Genomic DNA, 18424 nt, shown 5'->3' with positions numbered 1-18424 from the left:
CCCTCCGCCGCAGCCGCCTCCTCACCTTCCCGCACCGCGTCGCCCCCAGGAGCCCAGGCGACCCCGAGGAGAAGGGAGCTCCCCGTTCCGGGCACCCCGTCCTCCACTTTTGCAGCACCGGTTACGGTGGATTCGGGGTGACCTTATGCCACTTCCCCACCAGCCCCCTCAGTGAAGACCTGATTCCCCCAAGCGGCCCGGGCTCCCAGGGCCGCGGGAGGAGCGGAGATGGGCCTGGCCTGGGGCTGGGGTCTCTCCTGGAGCTGGGAAGAGGCGCTCCCTGGCTAGGCTGGGTCGTGCTGACTCGGGCCTGGGAAGGCTGGCCACCCGTGTGGGCGCTGGCCCGAGGCTGGGTGGTAAGAAGGGGCCGGCCCGTCCCAACCCATGGTCGGGGAGCTCATCCTGGGACGTCTGAAATGGCGGGATATCATGTTCTCCCGGACTTGCCACTTCGGAGCGACGCTGGGGCCTTGGGTGGGGCAAGCCCGCGAGTGGGGGTGGGGACACGATGACAGCGGTTTGCCTTTCTCTTGGGGATGAGCCCTACCCAAGCTCTATTAATACCTGTGCCATAATTATCATATTGAATCTCACAACTGAGTTCAATGTTCTCCCCATTTCACAGACTGATAAACTGAGGCTTAGGAGGGGTATTGGTGAATTGTCCGAGGTCACTCCGAGTGTAAGGGAAAGAGTAGCCCCTTTCCAGGTCAGTCAGGCCTCCTGACCATGATGTTCCGGAGGGGTGGAGCTGCTTTTGATATGGGCTAGTGTGGTAGGGAGGTTCTGACAGCTTGGCGGCCCTCCTGGGGTTGGGGGGAGGACAAGCAGGATGTGTGTGCACTTGCGCTGTCCCCCTTCAAGTGAGTAGAGACCCCGATGCAGAGTGGGCTGGGCTGCTGGGAGTGTGGCCCGCGGGGTTCCTGCCCTTGTGAGTGGGATGACCTGGCTGCTGCCTCCTGGACTTCCTCGCCTGTGCATATCCTGCCACCTCCCTGCTGGCCCTTCCTGTCCTCAGCAGCCTCCCCTTCCCCATCAGGGAGCAGAGGGGGATGTGGGGGGAGGAGCTGAGTCAGTGTCCTGGGGCCAGGGGGAGCGAGGCTGCATTGCCTGCTGGGTGCTTGCCAGGTTCTGAATTGGGCGCTTTCACATTACCGGAGTTGATCCTTTGTGGTGATGACCCCATCACAGATGAGGAAACCGAGGGGTAGAGAGGTGAAGTAACATGTCCCAGGTGACGCAGTTGGTCCCTGGCTGAGCCAGAATTTGTATCCAGGTCTGTTCCACTTTTCTTTCCCGGGAGAGATAAGAAGTACATAGTTGCTTCTCCTGGGGCAGCCTGTGCTGAGCAAGCGGAAGTGTGTGGGGGGTGCTTGGAGGAGGGACAGCACATCCGTGATGGTGGGAGGAGGGCTTCCCGAGGGAGATGGTCTTCTGTAATTGTAGGATGTTGTCAGGTGAAGTTGGCCTGGGGAGGAGGGCAGAATGTTCTAGGGAGGCAGGAGCATGGCACGGGGGTGCAGCGTGGGGCCAAGCTGCTTGGTTGTGCTTGGGGACTGGAGAGAGCATAAAGGAGGGGCCTGGGAAGGAGGGCCTCAAGGTAGGGAAAGCAATTTGGGCTTTGGTTGGGGGCAATGGGGAGCCAAAAAAGGTTTCAGAACAGAGGGGAGGCTCATGATCACTGTTAACAGCTGGTGATTCTGGGGCTGGGCCTGGAGTCAGGATGCTTTTCTACCCCCTTTTGCCTTAGCCCTGGTTCAGCTTTGCTCCTGGAGCCTCATTCCCCGGCCACATTATTTTATTATTATTACTGATTCTGGGGCTGGGCCTGGAGTCAGGATGCTTTTCTACCCCCTTTTGCCTTAGCCCTGGTGCAGCTTTGCTCCTGGAGCCTCATTCCCCGGCCACATTATTTTATTATTATTACTTTTTTTTTCCTTTTTTTTGTCTTTTTTCGTGTCCCCACATTATATACTTGTTCACTTGTTTACTGTCTGTCTCCTGAGATCCACCAGGGCAGGGGCCACAGCACTCATTCACAGCTGATTTCCTGACTGAGAACAGTGCCTGGTGCTTTAAAAAAAATGTCTACAAACACTCCCTGAGCCCCCTGTCTGCGCTGGGTGCCCGACTGTGAACTGTCTAGCCTAGCCTGTGAGGGATAAATGGCCTTGCAGATGCAACAGGGGTCTCGCCAAGGGCCGTGGGAGGGCAGCACAGAGGGCAGCTGGTGGTGCAGCATGTGGTATTGGGGAAGGGACCTCAGAGGTGGCAATTAAGCCAAGTCCTAAGGCATGAGTAGGGGCTTGCCTGGTCAGCGGAGAAGGAGGAAGCCTAGTATTCGAGGTGGAGGACACGGGCATGTGGGAAGGGCCCTGAGTCCTGGTATGTGAGCATCATGAGGACTGTGTGGTGGTATAAACGTGTGGCTCCTCGAAAAGGGGAGGCCAGGATGCAAGAGTGGGTTGAGGTTTTTGTGCCATCTTGAGGCAGCTGGACTTTGTTTTGAATCCACCTGGAGCCATTCTGGGAGATTTTAGCAAGCTTGTGATACGAGGCCTTTTTGAGTGGGTCTCTCTGGCAGTGTGTGCATAGAGGGGGCTGTGTCCATGACCCAGGTGGGAGGCAGGGCTGACATTTGGCCAAGGTGTGTGTGTGTGGGGGGCCTGTAAGAGCCTGTCAGTGCTCCTGAAAGGAAAAAGGAGAAACCAGACCTCCTGCAGGTAGAGGAGAGATGGCTGGGCCTGAGGAGCGGCGTGTGAAGGTGCCGCGCAAGAGATTTAGGTTATTAGACCTTTGACCCTGAGCTCAGGTTCCCCTGAAAAAGGGTTTAAAAGTGTGTGATGGTGGTCTCCTCTCCCAAGGTTGCAGTGCCATGTCGTGGCAGTGAGTCTGAACTGGCCTCTGGAGGGTCACCAGGCTTCTCCGTGTATGGCACATTCAGTCTTCTCTGAAATCTGGGGGGAGGGCAGGACCCGCTATCATTGGCCACATCAGGCAGCCAGGGCTCAGACAGGGGATATGACTTAGGAAAGTCACAGCGACTACACTTCCTGGGCAGGCCCAGGGGTCCCAGTCTGTCATTCCGGCTGGGGAGCCATTGCTCAGCCACTGGAGCCTGTGGTGATCTCCCAGCTCTGGCCCAGGGCTGATTGGCTGTGTCCTCTGCTTGGCCCTCCCAGGGGCTCTCCCCTGGGTCTGCCTGGTGATGCCAGCTCCATGGGCCTAGGAAGCCTGGCTTCTCAGGGCCAGGATGGGAGGGGGGGGCTGCCCAAAAAGCACACTAATTTAGACAGGGAGGTAGAAGAGGATAGATATTTATTCAGCAAGTTTTCTCTGAGGCCTGCTGTGGCCAGGCCCAATGCCAGGCCCTGGGGCCCCAGAAGATCCCAGTCTAAAGGGAAGTGGAGCCAGATGTGGTCACCAGTCTTCAATCTTAGCTTGGGACCACTCTGGGCAGCCTCTATCACAAGTGGGAGACTGGTGGGCAGAATAGAGAGCAGACAGAACAAATATAGCCCCAGGGCTTCCCAGCTCAGATCAGAGCCTATATCCCTTCCCTTAGACGAGGTATGCAGGGTGTCCTCTCGCTCAGACAGGTAGACAGAGATGCACCCACAGGGGAGGGACTGCCAGACTGCTGAGGTCCCCTGACATGGCTGTGGATGGTCTGGATATCCAGGCTGCTGACCCAAGTGCTCTCAGTCCACTTCCTTCATCTGAGGAGAAGGAAGGATAAGGGGCTCCTTGTGGATAAGGGGGGTGATCAGGAGATGTGGCCAGGTCAGGTGGCTCTGGTTTCCAGCTGCCACTGTCGCCATCCACCCCACTGAGCCATGACATCAACTCCCTCCATGCAATCAGACACCTTGGCCTGGGGAAGCCATGATGTAGGCACTGATAGGTGGGCTCAGAGCCATGGCAACAGGTGGCCGCCTCCTCCCTGCCCTCCATCCTGGCCCTCTCTGCTCTCCTCCCTGCCAGTAGGCAGGAGCTGATACTGCAGAGGGATCGGCACCTAGATGAGAGAGGTCTCCCTCGGGCAGGGAGGGTCTGGTGGTTGGCACCCACTAGATGGACATGGTTAGAAAAATGCCAGATGAGCATCTTCATCTAGGCTTGGGTGGGGGTTCCTAGTTCACAGGTCCCCTGGAACATGCTGCAGCTGGGAGCCCCCAGACTCCGGGGCTGTGTTCCCCTGGGCACCACCCAGCAGGTAGGGCTTGCCAGGACTGAGGTGCCATCACGCTGGCCTTCCCAAAGAGATTGATGGGGGCCCAGAGGTTTCTGACCCCAGCCTGGGACTGGCTCTACCTTTCAGGGTCTCCAGGAGATGAGGGATGGGCAAGACTGGTTGGGCAGACTGCAGAAGGGTCAGTGGGTTGGGAATGGGCAGGAACATGAAGGTATTCTCCCGGTGGGCCACCTGGGCCTTGTCAGAGAAAGGAACTGGACTGTTCAGTATGCCCTGCTGGTCTGGGCTGTTCTCCGAGCTCTCTAGGGGTCTCTTTTTACAGGCCACGTTCTCTCAGTCCCCTCTCTCCCACTCTTGGGTGAGGAAGTCGGCTGATGGGAAGGTACCTGGACATCTGTGGTGTATGTGCCCTCCACCTGGCCCAGCCTTTTGGCTCTTAGAGAATGCCAGAAGTTGGAGAAAGGGGCCAAAGCTGCCTCAGTGGCTGAGGAGCCTGCTTGGGTTTAGGGGTGTTGCCTGGGCTCTTCGTCCTCTCTGCTGGCTTCCCAGGACCTCATTCTTACAGGACTGGGGCAGGATGGGTGCAGCACCCCCTTTTCACCAACCCAGTTGGCTTCCTGCTGGGCCTGACTCATCTGCCTCTTCATCTCCCATAGCCCGATCTGCTCAACTTCAAGAAGGGATGGATGTCAATCTTGGACGAACCTGGAGAGGTAGGAGGGCTGAAGCCGGAGTGGAGGAGGTTGGCTTGTGCCGCTGCTGGGGGCAGCCCAGGAGTGAGCTGCTTCCCTGGCCTGTCCAGCCTTCTGGAGACCCTGGCCTCAGGCGGGTGGGGGTGGGGTCCAACGTGAGGGCCAGAGTGAAAACTCTGGGGGTGGGGCATTTCTTGTCCAGTTGGAAAGAGGGCCTGGGCTGCGGGGGTGGGAGGGGCAGAGGCTGCTGGTCCTCTCTGCCTGCTGGAGCAATCTACAGTGTGTAAAAGTCACCAGGGGTCAAGGTCTGCTAGCCCTGCAAGCTTGTGCTCCATCCCCCACCCTCACCAAGAGCCATTGGCCCTCCCATCTCATGCTGACCCTGGCTGGGGATTCAGGGGTTTGGGGTGGAAGGGTTCATGGAGGTCATGTGGCCTGACACACACAGATTCCCAGCAGCTCAGCCCTGGGGCTCAGAACATAGGCTCCAAAGGCTACCCAAGCTGGGGCCCCATTGGCCAAGTCACAGCCTGCTCCTGGCTTCTGTGGTCACATCTGTGACATGATCATAATGGAAAACTCTAGTTCTTTCCAGAGTGGATAACAAAGTCACAGAGATGAAGCATGTAAAAGGTCCCACACAGTCCCTGGTACCTACTGTGGGTTCAGCTAATGACCCTTCCCTTCCTCTAATGTATCTGTCCTTAGAACCAGAAGGGACAGTGGCCATTTCACCAGCTGTTCCCTTCGGCTGCAAGTCTAGAGCCTGGAAGCTGTAGCTGGCTACCTGCCCACCGGGCCTGAGGGGGACAGCCCCCCAGCCCTGCCCTGCATGTGCCTGTGGCTCGGGTCTGCATGCAGCCCACATGCCAGGGAGGGCTCGGAGCCAAAGGGAATCTCATTGTGTTTCCTGCTCACGTGTTTTATTCCCTCCAGCCCATAGCCTTCTGTACCCGCTGACTGCTTGCCTGCCCATCCCCTAGTGGCTGCTCTCCAGGCTCACACAAGGCCTGGCACTCTGCCAGTGACCCCTTTCCGGCCTCCCCACCCAGGGTCCCCATAGGGCAGAAGGATTATGGGCCCCACCCAGAACTGGCCATTACTCATCCTCTATCACAGGGTTTTGGAATGTCCAAGTTGGAAGGGCCCTGGGAGTTCAGCCAGCCCAGCCCCTTGGTGCACATATGGGAGACAGGCCCACAGGGGTGTCGATCTCTTCCAGGCCTAGTGGCACCTTGGCAGACCCATGCCTAGAACTCGGGCACCTGAGGCCCATGGACCTCCATCCAGCTCTCATCTCAGACAGTCTTAGGCTAGGCCAGGAAGGGCCAAAGAAAGCATTTGGCATAGAGCCTCTGTCCTAGTTTACAGAAAGGCATTTGAGGTCCCAAGCAGCAACTCAGTCCACTCAGTGAGAGCAGAATGGTTCTAAGAGGGCTGGCCTCTTAAAACAGTACCCAACCACCTGGTGCCTGTCCTTATGCCAAGTGCCACAGAGACATACAAGGGAGGGTTCGCTACTTCTCACCTCACCAGAAGGCTTAGGGGCTTCTTATTAACCCTACCTAACAGATTAGAAGAGTGAGGCTCAGAGAAGTGGAGACATTTGCCTAAAGGCACACAGCTAACAAGGGACCAGTTGCAACCTAGGTCTCTGGGATACTAAAAATCCTGTTTCTCAGGGAAGGCAGTGTAGAAGTAGAAAGTGCCATCCTTGCACACGCTTGAGAACTTATCATCTTCTGAGGAAAGAAAACTAAGTACTTGAAAGAACAGATAGCATGAACAGGGCTTGGTGATATGGGGGGACCCTGGCAGTGTGCAGACCTCAACTAGCAGAAGCCCAGCAGTGGGCTGAGTGTGGTGTGTGTGATATCAGATTGTTCTGGTTCTCCCACCCCTTTCCTATGTGTCCTGCCAATCTAACCCTGGCTGGAGCAAAGAGGCACTGCAGAAAGCTGCCTGATCATAAACCACTAATTTACAAATTGATACGTTCTCACATGTGCAATACAAGTGTAACCAACACGCAGATCAAGAAACAGACCATGCCTCGTGCTCAGATACCTACCTGGGCCTCCTTCCAGTCCTACTCTCTGGGAGACCTTTGTCCTTGGCCACTATGGCAATCCAGGGATCATACGGAAAAAGACTTCTAAGTACTTGCCTCACTTACTCCCTGACTTGCCAGGCAAGTGACTTGACACAGGTCATGGCACCTCCTGATCTGCACTGGGGTCGGGGGGTGGGGGGTACTTGAGGAGCCTTGGCAATCTTCAGGAGGGGTCTGGGAGCATCACCAAATAAGAGAAGGACTCTGTATTAGTCTGATTCTGTTGCTTATAACAAAATACCTTGAACTGGGTGATTTATAAGACAATGAAATTTATTGCTCGCAGTTTCTGAGACTGGGAAATCCAAAGTCCAGGGAATGCATCTGATGAGGGTCTTCTTTACATGAGGCTTTACAGCAGTGCAGGTGTCTCACATGACAGAAAATGGTGGAACAGAAAGAGACTCTCACATGCTCTCCTTTTAAAGCCCTCAGAACCACGCCCCTGACCAGCATTTTTAATCCATTCACCACAGCATAGTCCTACAATTTAATCACCTCTTCAAGGCCCCACCTTTCAATTACATAATAGGATTTCCCACCCTCAACAGTTATGGTGGGGATTAAGCTTCTAATATATGAATTTGGGGGGACATAATTCAGTCAATCCACAACAGACTCCAAAGGAAAAGGATAGTGTAGGTGTGGGGGAGAAACCAACCGCTTTCACAGATGCTTCTCCTGAGGCTCAGAGAGGACATGGAGGAGCCAGGTTCAGGTCTGGGTTTTCTGACTGATCTGCTTTCCTATCCCTACTGTGTGCAGAATGGTTGACCTGACAGCTGCCCAGGACACCTGCAGACTCACATACACAGGCTCTTTGATTCTGCCCTCTCTGAGCCTCCCTTCCCTCACTCACCACTTCCTCTGCTTCACAGTGGAAGAAGCACTGGTTTGTGCTGACCGATTCCAGCCTCAAATACTACAGAGACTCTACCGCTGAGGAGGTGAGATGGTGGAGGGGAGGGCAGATCCATCTCCCCGTCTGGTGCTGATGGACCCCTGGAAGGGACTGGGATGGCCTGGCTGGGGGCAGCAGAGTGGGTTTTCTCAGGGCCTACATGGATTATGGTGGGCCCTCCTGCTCCAGGCAGATGAGCTGGATGGCGAAATCGACCTGCGTTCCTGCACGGATGTCACTGAGTTCGCAGTACAGCGCAACTATGGCTTCCAGATCCACGTGAGGCTCTGGGCAGCTGGGGATGGGGGTCAGCATGACTGGACGCCCCCCAAGGAGGTGTCAGTGTGGAACATGGCTCACTATCAAGACTGGTCCCCATCACTCATTTGCCCATAGACCCTTTCCTCAGAGCCAGTCAGAAGCTCTGGTGCTAACACTTAGCATATTGTACCTGGAGAAATCTTGCAGCCAGCAGTGCTCTTCCCAGTTTAGAGGAGGGGAGGTTTTGCACTCTCTGCTCACTGCAGACTCAAGACCTTAGACACTCTCCTGGGAAGGAAGGGCCACCCTCCCTAGGGTCCACAGTGGGGCGGGAGCCATGGGGCTGGCCATGTGGCAACCTACCTCTCAAGACCTTAGACACTCTCCTGGGAAGGAAGGGCCACCCTCCCTAGGGTCCACAGTGGGGAGGGAGCCATGGGGCTGGCCATGTGGCAACCTACCTGTGGACTTGCAGACCAAGGATGCTGTCTATACCTTGTCGGCCATGACCTCAGGCATCCGGCGGAACTGGATCGAGGCTCTGAGGAAAACTGTGCGTCCAACTTCAGCCCCAGATGTCACCAAGTATGTGCTTAGCTCTCTGGGGGCCTTGGGGGGGGCGCTTACCCCTGTACCCCTACCTGGGCTTCTGGACACTCACCTGAGGGCCCTGGACTATACCTTCTGGGCCTCAGTTTCTCTATCAACAAAGTGAGGAGAAGGCAATGAGCAATCTTGGCCTTTATTCAGAAATACACTGAGGATTTGAGGTTTGACCTTCCACTCCTTATATCCCCCCATATCCTGAAAGTGTGGAAAGGGGCCTCGGCTCTTTGGAGAAGATGCCTGTGTTAGGGAGAGGCGTGGCCTAGGTAGTCTGGCCTCTGTGCACACCTATCCCCCGGTGTGGACCTCACTCCCTGGAGGCTGCTGTGGGTAGAGGGGCAGGGGGGCTGTTACCTGATGGCAGATAGATGCCTGTGTTAGGGAGAGGCGTGGCCTAGGTAGTCTGGCCTCTGTGCACACCTATCCCCTGGTGTGGACCTCACTCCCTGGAGGCTGCTGTGGGTAGAGGGGCAGGGGGGCTGTTACCTGATGGCAGATCCCCCATACAGTGTAAACCCTAGATGCCCATGGGGTGGAGGGCTTCCACCTGCTGGGCAGCAGCCAGAGCATGGTGCTGAAGGGAGCTGAGCTGGAGTCCCCCAGCCTGGCCACACCCTGGCTGTTCAACCATAGGCCAGTGGCCTTCCCATCTGAGTTTCAGATTCTTCATCTGCCACAGTAGGGTGTCGTGTCTGCACATGCATGCAGATGTTCCTGGAGCCCTTTGTAAACTAAAGTACTGTGCTGTTGGACTGTTATTTAGTATGTAGGCTCAGCTGCTTTAACAAAGAAACTCCATACATGGTGGCTTAAATGAGATAGATGTTGTTTCTTTCTCTAGAAGTGTGCAGTCCAGGCCTCTTCGGGTAGCTCTGTGGTCCTCAGCCCACAACTTGGCCTCTGGGTTAGAGGGGCCTGCTTAGGCTCACATGGAATCCCAGCCAGGCCTCTCACACCCACTGGACAGAATGTAGTTACATGGCCACAAGTAGCAAGGGGGATGCTGGGAAATAGTTTTTGGCTAAGTACCATGTACGCAGCTAGTACTGTGGAAGAAGAGAACTGTCATGGTTGTTCAGAGTCTCAACAGCCTGTGTTCTGTGCACCCAGAGATCGCTGTCTTCATCTTGTCAGCATCGACTGTGGGCATCCACCCATTCCACTGTGAGCCTCCTGAATGTAGGACCTCATCTCATACATTTTTATATTTCATACTTTTAATAAGAACTTGTCTATCACCATTTGCAAAGGGCTTCCTGGTTTCTTTACATGCACTCTCAGGGGCAAGTCCTGTGATAGGCATTGTTGTCCCATATTACAGATGAGGTAACTGAGGCTCAAAGAGGGGAAGGGAAGCCAGATATCTTGGTCCCCCCGCTGGTTAGTGCTGGAGCTGGGATGTCCCCATGGTCTGCTAACAATGAAGCCTGAGTCCTCAACCTCTAATTTGGGCTGCTTCCTCCTCTGGGGTCTGTCCCCAACCCCTGATGCAGGGCCTGGCCCACAGGTGGCACTCTAGAAGCACTCGTTGTGGGACTGAGCAGGTAAGGTCCCACCTGACATGGCTCTGCTCATGGCGTAGGCTCTCAGACTGCAACAAGGAGAACACGCTGCACAGCTACAGCACCCAGAAGGGCTCCCAGAAGATGGGGGAGCAGCGGGTGGGCTCTGAGGTCATCGGCCGCGGTGGCCCTCGGAAGGCAGATGGGCAGCGGCAGTCCCTGGACTATGTGGAGCTCTCCCCGCTGACTCAGGGCTCCCCGCAGCGGGCCCGCACACCAGCCCGCACTTCTGAACGTCTGGCCAAGCAGGGGGAGCTGGAGCGGGACCTGGCCCAGCGCTCTGAGGAGCGGCGCAAGTGGTTCGAGGCCACGGACAGCAGGACCCCAGAGACGTCCACTGGTGAGGGGCTGCGCCGGGGCCTGGGCGCCCCCCTGACCGAGGACCAGCAGAGACGGCTCAGTGAGGAGATTGAGAAGAAGTGGCAGGAGCTGGAGAAGCTGCCCCTGCGGGAGAATAAGCGGGTGCCGCTCACTGCCCTGCTCAATCAAAGCCGTGGGGAACACCAGGGGCCCCCAAGTAACAGCCAAGAGGCACTGGAGAAGGAGGTAGGCACCATGGCTGGCCTCTCTTGGAGCCCACTTTCCTCACCAGCACCCCTCCAGTCTCTGCATTCATGCCTGGGCATTTGTCTTGCACACTGACAGTGATAGGGAGCTCACACCTGATCCACTGTCTGGCACCTCCTTGTGAGCTGGAATCTTCTTTCCTGGACCTTGATTCTGCCCTTAGCAACCATAGAGAAGGAAAGTGGGAAGAGAAGGGAGAGACCATGTATTGTGCATTTTCTACATACCAAGCCTGTCCTGGGCCCTGTTTACCTACATTGACTCATTACCTCACAGCAGGCTCATGATCCCAGAGGGTAGACCTTATCCCAGTTTTACTAATGGGACAACTAAGGCTCAAGGATGTTTCCCCTGCCACGTATAATGTGGCAAATATCTATGACCACGGTGTCCTGTTCCCAACCCTGTCTAGTTTTCTCTGGGCCAAAGCTTTCCCAGTTCTTTCATCTGGCCATCCAAGAAACAGCCAGAATGTCCCCCTTGCCTGCATCACCACACCAGGGCTGCTTGCCCTTCTCAAACCCAAAGCTGTTCCTAAGCATCCCAGGGAAGCTGGGCTTGCATCCGTCTGCAGCTGGGAGCCCCCATCAGCCCCCTCCCTGCTTCAGCTCCTCAGTGCTCCCACCAGCCCTCCTCCCACTTCCAGGCCCCACTGACCTGGCCTCCTCCCCTCATAGGTCCAGTCTCTTCGCTCCCAGCTGGAGGCGTGGCGTCTCCAAGGGGAGGCTCCTCAGAATGCACCTAGATCCCAGGAGGACAGCCACATTCCCCCGGGCTACATCTCACAGGTAAGACTGAGGAGCTGTTTTGTGGGGAATGGAGGCAGGTTTCTGGCTGCCGTGTTGTCAAAAAACAGCTAATATTTTGGGAGGCTTTCCTGTGTGCTAGAACCCGTGTGAGGCATTTGACATGCATCATCTCATTTAATCTTCCCACAGCTGGTGGGCATGATCACTGTGCCCATTTTACAGACCAGGCCACTGAGCTCTGAGAGGTTATATGACTTGCCCGAGGTCACCCAGCCTGCAGGTGTAAGAGGTGGGATTTGAGCGTGGGTCCGGCTGACTGCAGAGCCTGTGTGTGAGTCCCCGTGTGACACTCTGCGCTTGGACCCTTTCCCCTGCACCACCCTGGGGAAGGGGACAGCCAATGGCCCTGGGAGTCACTCCCTAAACACAGGGAAATCCTGCTCATGCCTCCAGGCCGAGGCACCACACAAAGGTCTGCAGGACATGGGAGCCTGCAATGGCCCTCATAAAGTGCGCCATCTGCCTAGGACAAGGGGGTGATTTTGTCCTTGGCTATGTCTGGAAACACTTTTTGTTGTCACAACTGGGACAGTTTAGCTCTCCAGAAGAAATGTGTGTGTGTATATATACACATATACTTATGTGAGTTTATTATAAATTTTACTTATATAAAGGATGTTTAGTATACAATTTACAAATAAAAAATATATAGTACTTTTTATTGTGAATTCCATGCAGCAAATGGATTCTTCTCAAAATGCTTTCAGTGATTTTTCTGTTCTCTTGCATCCACAGCTAATTAACAAATGCATGCAGGGCCGGCCCGGTGGCGCACTGGATAGTGCGCCGCTTGGGAAGCGCGGCGGCGCTCCCGTCCGAGGGTTCGGATCCCACATACAGACCGGCTCCCGCTCACTGGCTGAGCGAGGCGCGGGAGCAACACCGAGGCTTGCGATCCCGTTGCCGGTCCCCGGTCCGGTACGGGGGCAACACTGAGGGTTGCGATCCGTTGCCGGACACGGAAAAAAGACAAAAAAAAAAAAAAAAAAAAAAAAAAAACAAATGCATGTAGTTCTAATATGTATATTAGTTGACATCTTTGTTTATGCTAATGAGTAAAACGAAGACATATGTCAGAACTTTACTTAGTCAACATTGTGAACAACTTCTTTGCTGAATTAGATGATAGCTTTCTTTTGAGAATATTCTATCAAGAATATTTCCACAATTTTTTGTTCTATTTACAATGTAATGGTTATAGATATGACACACAAGCTTAATCTGCATCATTAGCATTTTCTCATCACTTGCTTAAATGTAGACAATCAACAAAACAATAAATCAAGCCCTGATTTGTAATGTTTACCAATTTCCATGGTGTAAATACTCCCACAATGGCTCATGTCAAGGTACCAGCATGAAGTCCCTGAACACGGAGTTGGGAAGAGATGTGCACACCATTGTGTAGTTGTACAGTATGGGATTTCCACTGTACAGATATGACAGACATAAGTAACTTCAAGAGCACATGTAATAGTAAAATGCAGTGAAATAATTAGGAAATGATACATTTTGAGTAACTATTATCTTTGTTTTTAATGTAATTAGTTGAATTGTAAGTGCAGTTGGCCCTGAGTATTTGTGGGTTCTGCATCCATGGATTCAACCAACCACGGATTAAAAATATTTGGGGGAAAAAAAAGGATGGTTGCAACCATACTGAACATGTACAGACTTTTTTTCTTTTCATTATTCCCTAAATAATACGGTATAATAACTATTTACATAGCATTTACATTGTATTAGGTATTATAAGTAATCTAGAGATGATTTAAGGTATACGGGAGGATGAACAACTATTTACATAGCATTTACATTGTATTAGGTATTATAAGTAATCTAGAGATGATTTAAGGTATACGGGAGGATATGCATAGGTTATGCAAATACTGTGCCAGTTTATATCATGGACTTAAGCATCTGTGGATTTTGGTATCCCCGTGGATACCATCCCTGAAGATACCAACGGACTACATATTTATTTAATATTTATTTATTTTCGGTGACTGGCTGGTACGAATTCAATATTTAATAATGGCCATGCTTACCAACTGTGTCACAAAATTCCTAAAAATTTGACAGACAGCTGTCTGCCGTCAGCACACCATTGCCTGAAGGGGAAAAGGATGCTGAGAATCTAGGCCCTGGGCAGGAGGAAACTTCTAGAAGTTTCCGGGGGGAGGTAGCTGTTAGGGAGCTCTCAGGAAGGCTTCCTGAGGGGTGGGCACTGAGCTGAGCAGTGGTTTATGGGTGGGGCATGATATGGAAGGCCCGTTGGTGCCTACTGTAGGGGCTTCCTGTGCCAGGCTAAAGAGTTAGAATCTCATTCCACAGACTTTAGGAGGCTTGTGGTCTGACAGTGACATTGGGAAAATGATGTTGGAGTGGAGTGGGGCTTAGGAGAGGGCAAGGCCCAGGTGTAAGGAGCTAGGACAATGGCTGAAGGACAGGTTGTTTAGAGGGAGGAGAATTTAGGACTTGGTGACTGGGTCCACAGAAGGCAGAAGGGAACCGCAGAGGCCCCAAGGCTGGGGCTATTGTGCAAGGCCAGGGGTCCATCTAGGGCCAAGTGGTTGACAGAAAGTTCAGCTGAAGGGGCACCGGGGCAGGGGGAGTTGGAACTTGATGTGGAGGGCTAGCCTGGGGGTCACCCGGGCTTAGGGAGGCGTGGGGGAGGTACCAGTGTTGTTTCTGCCTCTGTCTTGAGGCAGAAAAAGGGGGTGTGCAGGGCCTCTCCAGGCAGGGTGGTGCCTTACACCACAGCCTGAGTCAGCAGAGAAGACCTCAGAGGCCCCCTGCAAGCTCCCGGAAGCTCCAGGGGCTACCTTTCTGGATGCGTCGGACTGGGTGGGTCCATTCACACTCACCTAAAATCAGAACACCTCCATATTTGTCCATTTTACTCTTAGAACCTGCTTTAGACTTTATTTGGAAAAAGGTTTCTCCAACTAAAATGAAGTTTGAAAAGTACTGCTGTGGCTTCTCAGCTTACAGATGGGGAAACTGAGGCTTTGAGCTGTAGACAGACCTGTGTCTGGAATCCAGGCTTCCTGGTTCCTAGGCTCCAAAGTTGGGTTGGGATGGGCAGGGAAGCGGGTGGAATTGTGAGGGATGGTAGGTGGTGAGAAGGGAATAATCGGGAAACAGAGCTGAAGACTGGGATTAAGGAGTGGCTTCAGATGCGGAGGGCGTCAGAGAAGAGGAACCGAGTCATCTGCGTCCCCCACAGGCAGGGGAGGAGGCTACTGGAAATTCAGTGGATCCTGGAGAGGTGACAGCTGGGGAGTGATTCCTGAGCCTGGTATCTCAGGCTGAGTGGATGCCCCTCTTTCAGGGCTGGGGGGCTTGCCACTCCAGGACAGCTGTTGGGGGTGCTGAGGCTTCACCCATTGGGACTTCAGTACCTCCTCTGGCAAAATTGCAGTGGGGGCCACAAGCATTTCTTTACCTAATTTGATGTCCATGTCAGAGGTGGCAGCCAGTGTCAGAACACCCTGGGCCATTCAGGAAGATAGGTCAGAGAGCAATACTTTTAGGATCCCCTCTTCTTGGGCTGGTTCCCACCTCCTGACATCGGCCCCTGTACCCCTTATTAGCTGCTGGGTCTGCCTGCCTGGCTGCACATTGCTGGGCTCACCACAGGTAGACACTGGCTTACCTTACATTTCTGTGCTCAGGGACCCTTGTGGGTTGGTCTTGTGAGGCCTGTTTTACAGATGCTGAGTGGAGCTTAGAAAGGGCAAAGGGCTTGTGCAGATTCACTCTGTGGTGCAGCTAGGATTAGGACCCAGTCTGTGGAAATCCAAAGCCCTGTTCTGTTGTCCCAAGTTGGGGGACATACAGAAGACAGGCACAGAGGTCCAGCAGGAAAGACATCCCCTCCCCCTCAGAACACCTGGCCCTTTCCCTTCCCCAGCTGGCCTGCCACAGCCCCGTGTGTAGCTGTGGAGGGGTGGGGGAGGTGCCCTGTGTTATTGGGGTAAATACGGTTCCTTATCTGACTCTCTGTGCCTCAGTTTCTTTCCTGGCTCTTCCCCTTCCCTTTTTAATCACCTTAAACATTTTTTTTTAATTATAGTATATAAAAACATGTTTACATTTTCAAAAATAATTCAAACAAATCAAAAGGTTAGAAATGAACACGTGCTCTCTCCTTCCCCTGTCTGCCACCACCCCAGGCATCATCTCGGTGACCATTGCAGCATATCTAGACTAGTTTCCTGTGGCTGCTGTAACAAATTGCCACAACAGCTTCTTAAATAACACAAATGTATTATCTTGCAGTTTATAGGCTGGAAGGCTAACACGGGTCTTGCTGGGCCAAAATTGAGGCACGGGCAGGACTGTGTTTCTTTCTGCAGGCTCTGAGTGGGGTCCGTTTCCTCGCCTTCCCAGCTCTGGTGGCCCCCAGCGTCCCTGGCTCTTGGCCCCTTCCTTTTTCAAAGCCTGCAAAGGAGAAGTCGAGCGCTTGTCACTTCACATCACTCTCACCGTTCTTTCCTGGTCACCTCTCCCTCAGATGCTCTGCCTCCCTCTTCCACTGTTAAGGACTCTTGTAATTATATTGGGCCCACCAGATAATCTAGGATAATCTCCTCATTTTAAGGTCAGCTGATTAGCAATCTTAATCCCCCCTGCAGGTTTAATTCCCCTTTGCCACATAATGTGACAAAGTCCCAGATCCCCAGGAGAAGGGTGTGGACATCTTTGGGGTGGCCATTATTCTGCATCGTACAAAATTCTTCCATGGCTGCTTCTGTGTTCTACATGCACTGGGATGTCCAGCTCTGTGTGTTTCAGGGGGTCATACCATAGATATCGTCAGAAGCCAGCTTTCCTCACCTGACTTTGGGGATGCTTTCCCACAGCAGTCCACACGAGCAGCTCTGTCTTTTCACAGCTGCCTGGTGTCCTTTGTAAGTCTCAATCCATCATTTATTTAAGGGTTCCCCTGTTAGGCATTTAGGTTGTTTACAGTTTTCATCTGTTACCAACCCTGCCGTAGGGAATATCTTTGTCCGAGAGTCTTTGTACACATATAACTTTCTGTGGGATCATTCCTAGGAGTGGACCTGCTAGGTCAAGGGAGGGGATCATTAAAATTTGATGATGTTCGGATCCCCATACCAGCCATCTGCCAAAAAAAAAAAAAAAGAAAAGAAAAATGTGATGATGCTGCCAAACTGCCCCCACTCATTCTGTCACAGTGAGCACTCCCAGCAGTGGGTATTATTAGTCTTTCAAATACTTGCCCATCTTGTCTACAAAGCTCCATTTTGGTTTTTTGTTTGCTTGCTTGCTTTGTGGCTGGCCAGTACCAGCATCTGAACCCTTGACTTTGGTGTTATAGTACCACACTCTAAGCAATGGAGTGAACTAGCCAGCCCCTCCGTTTTGTATCAAGTTGTTGATTTCAGCTCATTTACTAAGCACCTGTCAGGTCCTGACCTGGACCCTGGGGATTTTGAGCTGGGCCAGATGTTCCCTGTCTTTGAGAAACTTATGGTTTGGCAAAAACAGAACCTTTGGAGGCAGGGGAGAGGCTGTCCAGTAACAGCTAGGAGAGACATTTAAGCTGATGTCTTAGTCTGTTTTCTGCTGCCATAATAGAATACCACAGACTGTGTAATTTATAAGGAAAAGGATTTTATTTGGCTAACAGATCTGGAGGCTGGGAAGTCCGAGAGCAAGGCACCAGCGTCTGATAAGCGCCTTCTGGCTGCATCATCCCATGGTGGAAGGGTGGAAGGGCAAACGCGCGCATGAGACAGAGAGAAATGGGGCCAAACCTCATCCTTTTATCAGGAGTCCTCTCGTGATAACTAACGCACTCCTGCGATAATGGCATTAATTCATTCATGAGGGCAGAACTCTCATGACCTGATCACCTCTTAAAGGCCCCACTCTCAACATCTTTATATTGGCAATTAAGTTTCAACGTGAGTTTTGGCGGGGACATTCAAACTATAGCAACTGGACTGCAGTCCAAGTGAATTACCCAGGAAAAGAACATTGCAAAAGAATGTTCCAGGCAGTGGGAATAGCATGAGCAAAAACTCAGGTGTGAACATGCTGTGAGTTTTTTTTTTTAATAACTGTGAGGTTACTTGGTGGGGAAGCGCTGGGATGAGGCCACAGGGTCAGCCACCAGAGCAGGAACTTGACTCTGCAGGATGAGAAGTCCCAGGAGGGTTTGAAGCAGGAGAGTGACATGGGAGGTTTGTGGATGAGGGGAGAGGTAGAAAGAATAGCAGGTTCAGGCTGACGGTGCTAGAGTCCAGCGACAGGTGGTGAGCCCGGCGAAGGCAGGCTTGCTTCTTGTCAAGAGGCTGGAGAAGGGCTGTGGTTCTGGGGCAGTGGGGGCAGCCCATGACCACTGGCCTCTGGCCTGCAGGAGGCATGCGAGCGCAGCCTGGCGGAGATGGAGTCCTCGCACCAGCAGGTGATGGGGGAGCTACAGCGGCACCACGATCGGGAGCTTCAGCGGCTGCAGCAGGAGAAGGAGAGGCTCCTGGCCGAGGAGACGGCGGCCACAGCCGCAGGTGAGGACCCCGCCAGGGTGGCACGGTGGGCTGGGCCAAGAGCCTCCACGTGGAGGCTCCTCCTAACTAAACCAGGGAAGCCTTTAAATAAGGAGGGGGGGCTGGGCCGTGGCTCACTTGGGAGAGTGTGGTGCTGATAACACCAAGGCCATGGGTTCAGATCCCTATATAGGGAT

The 18424-nt window shown here is 53.3% G+C and overlaps 1 protein-coding gene across 1 annotated transcript in view; it reads left to right on the top strand.

The window, feature by feature from the left end:
• Positions 1 to 18424, top strand: part of TRIOBP (TRIO and F-actin binding protein) — a 74034-nt gene that overhangs the window by 49477 nt on the left and 6133 nt on the right. The window contains exons 12-18 of the mRNA XM_008569757.1: positions 4852 to 4908; positions 7879 to 7947; positions 8091 to 8180; positions 8638 to 8747; positions 10351 to 10876; positions 11575 to 11685; positions 18101 to 18248. Coding sequence (XP_008567979.1) covers positions 4852 to 4908; positions 7879 to 7947; positions 8091 to 8180; positions 8638 to 8747; positions 10351 to 10876; positions 11575 to 11685; positions 18101 to 18248 — 1111 coding nt within the window. The remainder of the gene's footprint in view (positions 1 to 4851; positions 4909 to 7878; positions 7948 to 8090; positions 8181 to 8637; positions 8748 to 10350; positions 10877 to 11574; positions 11686 to 18100; positions 18249 to 18424) is intronic.

Source organism: Galeopterus variegatus, unplaced genomic scaffold, assembly GCF_000696425.1.
Source record: "Galeopterus variegatus unplaced genomic scaffold, G_variegatus-3.0.2 Scaffold527, whole genome shotgun sequence".
NCBI lineage: Eukaryota > Metazoa > Chordata > Mammalia > Dermoptera > Cynocephalidae > Galeopterus > Galeopterus variegatus.
The sequence above is the reverse complement of the archived record's forward strand: the minus strand, read 5'-3'. Positions and strand labels throughout refer to the sequence as shown.